Source organism: Montipora capricornis, chromosome 12 (genome assembly GCF_036669925.1).
Source record: "Montipora capricornis isolate CH-2021 chromosome 12, ASM3666992v2, whole genome shotgun sequence".
NCBI lineage: Eukaryota > Metazoa > Cnidaria > Anthozoa > Scleractinia > Acroporidae > Montipora > Montipora capricornis.
The window spans coordinates 24414976-24422475 of NC_090894.1; the positions used below are offsets into that span (position 1 = coordinate 24414976).

The window sequence follows — 7500 nt, forward strand, 5'->3', positions numbered from 1 at the left end:
CTCCAGACTTTCAAGTGCTTTCCTTTAGCAAAAAATTACATGATTAAGGCTTCGTTGACAGGCAAAATTCAAGCCTGGTTTTGTATTTAACCCATTGACCCCTGGGAGTGAGACTTAACAGATTTTACTCTGTCTAACATTAGATGATTTTACTAGTCATCTGGGGACATCCTAGGGCATTTGACGTGTCAATGGGTTAATCACCTTTTGAATAAATGGGCCTTATTGCTTAAGAAACGGTCCAGATAAGAACGATAGCAACAACGGCAACGAACATGTTGGAATTCAATTGGTATGCAAAAAGGTGATAAGTTTTCTATTGTCTGTACTTACTTCTGATTGGCTTAAACAGCAAAAGTTAACAAAACTTCATAAAGCAGTATTATATTCATCCTTACTTTCCAACCATCTTCCATCTTTCATCTGGTCTCAGTTTAAATGAATTCCACAGAAATCGTATGTGGGGAACATGTAAAATTGTAAATGTTTCTTGGCTTTTGTTTTCAACTATTGGTCAAAATCTTTTAACACAAAAAAACACCCTTTCAAAGTGGGCTGTAAATGAATTTTATTGCGTTAATGGCTTTCCTGTTGGTTTATGCATTCTCTGTATAAAAATGATAACATTCCTATGTGGGGAAAGCCCCGTTGCCGCATAACAAAGGAAATTGCTATCCATCTTACACGGATCATTACTTAATGTTCTGTTTTGCTGTTTGTGTTGTTTGAAGGAACCAATCCTATTTTCATCTTCCATTGCCGACAACATTGCATATGGTGCTAGCACAGGACAACAATTTAGCCGTGATGATATTATGGATGCTGCAGTGCAGGCCAATGCATATGGCTTTATCAAGAGTTTCCCTAAGGGTTTTGACACAGTGGTAGGAGAAAGAGGACAGATGTTGTCAGGTAACTTGATGAAGTTGTTTCTGGATAGTAATGGATGATTTTCAACTCAAAGCGGCAGGTTCTGTGAGAACTTGTGACAAGGGACTTAATAAATACACCACAGGACTTTTACTACAATGAAACATTTTCATTATAAAATGCATTCTTCCTCAAGTGCTGAGCATATCAATGTCATCTGTGGTGCTTGGCAGATACATGTAATGTACATACTTCTAGCAATCTATAATCTATTTTTACAGCAGCCCTTGGGGGGAGGGAAAAGAAGGTTGTTATTACAAGAAATACAGAAAGTAGTATGTTATAGGCCATTAATGCAGTGGCATCATCCAATGAGTTTCAGGAATTTAGTTCACATGAAGTTTGAATTTCTTTAATATACATAACTTTTCCTGTTGTTTGTTTGTTTTTGTTTTTTTTGCCAACTTCAGGGGGTCAAAGGCAACGAATTGCAATTGCAAGGGCCATTTTGAAGGTTGGTGAGAGTATGTGAACTTTGGCTTCCCCACCTTTCAAAATTATATTGTTTTTTTTAAACAACTAGCACTTATCAAAGTGAACACACTTCTTAATTTTGCTTGTCCCTCCAAACCACATGTATACAGTAATTATTATGATTCATTATAATTTTAAGGCTGGTGTTCAAGGCCTTATACATGTGTATATGTTGTAGTTCAATTTTGACTTTGGAACATTTTGTTTTTGAACTGGTACAATTTTAATTTGTACTGGTGCAAAAACAGTGAAAATAGTTTAATGTTTGTTAAATCCAAAAAGAAAATTGGGGTTAACCACGCATTTTTCGAAGATAATTAATCAACAATATTTGTAAAAAGCTCTGAAATACAAAGCAATGTATGGCATTCTTTTCCAAATTGAAGCTTAATTATCTCTGAAAAATGCATGGTTACCCCCAAGTTCCGCTTTCTCCGCATAGTTTTGAACCGCACAAAAATATCTCTGTGTTGGTAAGCAATTCACCCATAGGAAATCCAAGTATCTTGAGATGCGCAGAAATTATGTGTGCGTAATAACAATATTAGTGGGCACCGTCCTTAACATGGATGTAATGCAGAGGTCTAAAATGAATGATTCATACATGCACACCAGCTTAACTAGTTTTAGGCTTATTTTGTGCCTTTCCTCTCCAAGGCTTTGTTCACAAAATACATGTACATGAGGAGACATTGCATTTAGGAGTTCTAGAATGTGCAGAAATTTTCTATAAACTGTGCATGAAGATGTACATTACATACATGTAGGTGCCTTACCATTAAAACATTGTTTTGACCTTTGAAATCAAGGACACATCTGTAACCAGCAGTGAAAAAAAATAAAACTGAAAAAGTGTGAACACGTCCATTTTTGAAAAAGCAAGGCATGTTTGCGTGGTTGGTGAAAACTTTGGTGAAGTAACTCTTGTACATGAGCACATGGCAAACTGAAAGGCATTTTTTTTAAGTTGTGTGTGATATGTGACTTCTGTAGTTCATAAGCTCCATAGTAGCAAAGCAAGATTGCTGATCACTTTTGTGTGAACACAATTACAGCCACATTTTGCTACTACAGAAGACTTTTTTACCCAAACGAGTGCCTGGTATCAAGGTTCCTCCAGCATCATTTTCTCCATCCATGACATTATACTAACCACCAAACAATAATGCATTTTGTCTTGTAGAACCCATCCATTCTGCTACTGGACGAGGCTACTAGGTAAGTGTAAGTTTAAAGTACATTACATGTACTTTAACGTTTTGAAGAAAGTTGCTGTTAGCATGTCCAGAGTATACAGTCTACTTGCCCCCTTTGCAGTTCACAAACATCTTAAGTGAAGTTAATAAGAGCATGACCAGATTGACCCATCAAAATGTTTTTTGTGTCTTTCAGTAAAGTTTGTAAATAAAATCTGATCGCATTAACATTTTGGTTTCTGTTTTTTAAAGTTTGTTTCACTAATTACCAATTAATTATTGATTGGTAGAGTGATTTCAATTGAGTGTCGAAAGTAATTAGCAAATTGCTTTGGTTTTGCATAACTTCACTCAGTGATTGGTTCAAAGTTCTCGTGCCACTTTTTCAACCAATCAGAAGTGAAACAAAAACCAATCGTGGCTCGCGCGTGCACATTTTCTCGTGCTTTGTGTCGGATATGTGTAATTACTTCAAGTTTTGATTGGTTTACTGGATTGTCTCCGTCTTTTTTGATTGGCCAAAGTAATTACTTTGGTTTTGGTTTTTCGACACTTGATTGAAACTCTATCTAATTATTGGTGTCATTGGTATTATGCAAAGGATGGTTTCAGGAAGACTAGCTTGATTGTGCATTATTCTACCAATTTTTTTTTTTAGCCCTGTTTCTAAATCGGAGTAACTAATTTCTCATCCTTTACTCCACCTTTGTTTTGTTTTGTTGCACAAAACACCATATACCTTTCCCTCTAAATTTCCTGAATCTGCCCACACAGCCAATCAACTGATATTGTTATTGGGGTAAGTGTCTCTAACTAAGCACTTTTTTCAGTGCCCTGGATGCAGAAAGTGAACACTTGGTTCAAGAGGCATTGGAAAGGCTAATGAAAGGCCGTACAGTGATCACCATTGCACATCGACTCTCAACTATAAAAAATGCCGACAACATTGTTGTGCTGAATGATGGGCAGATTACTGAGGCTGGCTCATACACTCAGCTGATGGGAACTCCAGATGGTTTGTTTAAAAAGCTGGTTGAGAAACAAACTGTTGGCTTTCGGTAATCTTGCTCAAGCGTGTTGTTTTACTCAAAGGAACTGCAAATTTTGACAGGAAGCATCAAAATGTCAACCATAAAAGCAATAAATAACAAGAATTTAATGACCCAGTCATGCATTTGGAATTACTAAGTAAATGACCCAAAAGTAAAGTAAAGTAAAGTAACCATATACATATATTTAATGTTCAAGATACAATCATGTAACTCATAACAGTAAATATTCAGCTGACACACCTGAGGTCGACTGTGCTCATTTTACTTCTCGCTCTCCATCAGTGCAGCATTGCTTTCCCTAGATGCGTAATCAGTGTCGGTCTGGTCAGTGATTTCAATTCCCAAATGACCAGCAGTCTAGTAATGTTTAAAATGGAGAGAAACTCGCAAGTTTTACAACTCACAATTATTGGTTCCCTTAAATGGTGAATGAAAAAGAGACTCCACTTTTATTGCAAGTAAACTAATGACCAAGTAGCAAAGGGTCTTGAATTTTTTGGCATCTATGACAATAATAATTTATCGTATATAGGTAATAATAATAATAATAATAATAATAATAGTAATAATAATAATAATAATAATAATAATAGTGATCATAATGATAATAATGATGATGATGATAATAATAATAATAATATTATTATTATTATTATTATAATTATAATAGTAGTAATTGAACCTCAGTGACAGGCTGCTAGTCAAAATTATTCTCGGTTTTCACATGACGTCACGACCGCCATGTTGGTGCCCTAAACAAAGAAAAGGCGGCCATGTTGGTGCCCCGACCAAATCCTCCGGGAATTTAACTCTATTATTATGCAAACGCTTCCTTTTGTTTTCGTTGAAAAACATGGCTGTTGATCACTGATTTTGAGAGTTAATAGGGGGGCAGTCCCCTCTATTAACTCTGGTTGAACACAGGGTAGCACCCCATGCACAAATACCTTTGTAAATACCGGTAATATTATTATGCACAAACTGTTAGCAGGAGTATGTTATACATGTATGCATAAAACGTTGATGGAATGTGCATTTCACATATTTTTTTAATTCATTTGCATTGAACACAATTTAATATTAAAGGTTTGAAAATTACATTACACATTATTGTCATGAATGAGACATTCACATACAGTATTGCTTTCCCTAGTTGCATGCTCAGTAACCAGTGTTGGAGATCTTGACTGTCATCTTGAGGCAGGTCTAAAACACAGGTCGTTATAATTCCACAGGTCAAGACTACATTTATGAATCCCTGATCCACTGATGAACAACTAAGCCAAGGGTTCCTCTTCAACCTGAAACAACATATTTTTGTAGACTGATTAGAACTAGGATACACTTTTGTTGTTGGCCATTTGTAGCACAGTGACATGTACACTGACCTTTGACTTAGACCCACCAGCCATTGTGTGCCTCTCTTGCCCATTTGCTAAGCAAACCCACTCTTCTCCCCTCCCTTTTTCACTGCTTGTCAGTGTGAGATACATGAATGGTCTACGATTGGGGCTCATGGCTGGGTTGCAGTATTTGTCAGCCACCAATCTACTGTCCAGATGCATATTTCTGCAAGTCCAAATAGACCACATTCATAAATGGCGACCAACTTTACATTCTTTTGTATCTATGTTAATTAGACCTACTGCCCTCGTTTTAAAAAAAATATTCTTTTGAAATTTGCTCGTCATAGCGAGGTTAGTAGGGCTTATTACCATTAAAACAAAAGAATAATTTATTTGGCCGCCATTATGAAAGAGGTCTATATGAGTGACTCAAACACCTGCAGCTATGAATAATTTGATGCAAAGTACTATGATACCTGAAGACAAGCTAACGGTGCGTTCGATTGACTCTATTCCGGAATGAGAATACGTGGAGTGATGATTTAAAACCGGTCACCACAAAACGCAGACTGCAGACGTAGGCAGCCCAAGCTCGCGTCACTATAGACAGCCGTTGAGAATTTAAACGCGTTATAAGACTTTGTATGGGAAATAAAATACCGTCGATTGTAAAGCCTAAAATATGCTCAATTTAACGTTCATTCAATAAAATGAATCAAAATGACTCACATCTGGTGTATATTCTTGTGCCTTTTCGAGTTTATTTTACAGTTTCGGGAAGTCCGTGTTTTCAATGTTCTAAGACTTCGTGGTTCTAAGAACATTGAAGCTTGGGCTGCCTATGCTGCAGACCAGGGGTAAAATATGGCGTTACCCTCACTATTATTGAGAGCTAACCGTGAACAGGCTAACCTGAATGTTGTTTAGGCCTAATTAGGCTAACCGAATGTTACCGGTATTTAGGCCTACCGTAATTCAGGCTAACCGAATTTTTATTTTACAGACTGTCTGCACAGTCTGCAGTCTGCGTTTTTCAGTGTCCCGTTTTAAAACAACAAGACTAACAAAGATATGTTCAAAATAGCGTTTTAGCAGGTTTTTGACAATTTTAATGTGAATCTCCGTAAAAACGAAGGATTTCTAACTTCTATGCCATGTATTCCTATTCCGGAATACGGCTATTCGGAATACGGTGCAAGCTGTTAAGCTTTCTGATTTGTATCGACTTCTACACTTTGACCTGGAACGCCGCCTTCTCCACACAGAGTTTGCACTACCTGTGGCTAGCTTTGAAAAGAATAATCATGGAAGGAAAAATAGGACGTCCAAAAAACTCTCTGCCCGTAGGGGATACGGAAAAAAAAATTGAGACGTCATCGGCATTAAATCATAGGGATTGAAATGTTAAAAATAACTGGAGATACGGGGAGTTGAACCCCGGGCCTCCCGCATGCGAAGCGGGCGCTCTACCACTGAGCTACATCCCCGCGCGTGCTAAATGAGGGGAATGTTTGCTATTAAAATGCTACATGGTAGAGGGCCAAAAGAAAGAAACATCCGAGCAGCCTGAAATTCAGATAAATAATAGTATGATTACATCAAATGATGTAGTAGCGGTGATTATCGCTGTAAATGGGCAAGACATCGTTTTCGTTCTTTCTCTGGTAGACAGGTGCGTTATGTATGAGACATATTTTGCCCTGAAACAAAGACCGCATGAACTGCAGGCGCTATGCTCATTTGCATTTGAAGAACAACTCAGCATGGAAAGAAGTATTCTTGTTGCTTCAGCTTGTGCCGTAAGTGCGTCTGCCTTGACGTACATAGCTTGTCGTTATCTTTCAAAGGAAGGTTCAGTAAGGGAAGAAACCAGTGAAGCCCATGATGGGACAGAAACGTTTCTGGGTCGATATCTTATCCAACATTATGGAAGGCCTGATGAGTTGTTACCTTACGGATTTGGCCCGGTGGATTCGTTAGGCTTCCCTGCACGATGTGCTCGAGAATGTATTAAACATACCGAAGTGAGTAAAGTGATAGAGATAGTATCGAAAAGAATTTAGTGGAAGTAACTGTTGAGCAATATCTTGTCAACCCATCCTCCACCACAATTGCTAATTTGCTCTGAATTGACTATTGTCGTTAATTTTGGACACTGTGTCCCAGGACTTGTGGGAAATGGTCATATTTGTTTGAAAAGACTGAGAGGACTCGATCCTGGGAATGCTAATTAATTTAACCCGTCTCCTTACTGCTTGATCACCACACCACCAGCTTCTCAGGGACAATATTTTGAACGCTATTAATTTGATAATGCTATAAAATTATTATCACTAGGCAACAAACAATATTAAACACTGCAAAAGGTCTGGCGGGCCAAAATTCCACAGATCACTTGTAGCAGGTAATTATTTTATGTTTTGGAAAGTAACTAAAACCCTCAATTTGGCTAACCCTAGGCCTAAGGTTGGTCTTTAGGCCTAGGGTTAGCCAAATTGCGGG

At 37.7% G+C, this 7500-nt stretch overlaps 3 protein-coding genes and 1 non-coding gene across 11 annotated transcripts in view; 2 read left to right on the forward strand and 2 right to left on the reverse strand.

The window, feature by feature from the left end:
* Positions 1-4755, forward strand: part of LOC138027861 (ATP-binding cassette sub-family B member 10, mitochondrial-like) — a 17918-nt gene extending 13163 nt beyond the window's left edge. The window contains exons 10-13 of the mRNA XM_068875481.1: positions 732-912; positions 1341-1384; positions 2588-2622; positions 3431-4755. Coding sequence (XP_068731582.1) covers positions 732-912; positions 1341-1384; positions 2588-2622; positions 3431-3662 — 492 coding nt within the window. The 3' untranslated portion in view covers positions 3663-4755. The remainder of the gene's footprint in view (positions 1-731; positions 913-1340; positions 1385-2587; positions 2623-3430) is intronic.
* Positions 1-7500, reverse strand: part of LOC138027866 (uncharacterized) — a 24945-nt gene that overhangs the window by 8001 nt on the left and 9444 nt on the right. For 7 of the 8 annotated variants that reach the window (XR_011127533.1, XR_011127531.1, XR_011127532.1 and 4 more), the window contains one exon: positions 4815-4953. Coding sequence is in view for 1 of the 8 variants with exons in the window: in XM_068875486.1 (XP_068731587.1) it covers positions 4789-4953 (165 nt within the window). In the remaining 7 variants the exon portion in view is untranslated. Of the gene's footprint in view, positions 1-4788; positions 4954-7500 lie in introns of those variants that run through there. The other variant, XM_068875486.1, reaches the window with a different exon arrangement.
* Positions 6414-6485, reverse strand: Trnaa-cgc (transfer RNA alanine (anticodon CGC)). The gene has a single exon. It is a non-coding gene; the product is annotated as a tRNA-Ala (tRNA).
* Positions 6743-7500, forward strand: part of LOC138027863 (uncharacterized) — a 5688-nt gene continuing 4930 nt past the window's right edge. The window contains exon 1 of the mRNA XM_068875482.1: positions 6743-7022. Coding sequence (XP_068731583.1) covers positions 6762-7022 — 261 coding nt within the window. The 5' untranslated portion in view covers positions 6743-6761. The remainder of the gene's footprint in view (positions 7023-7500) is intronic.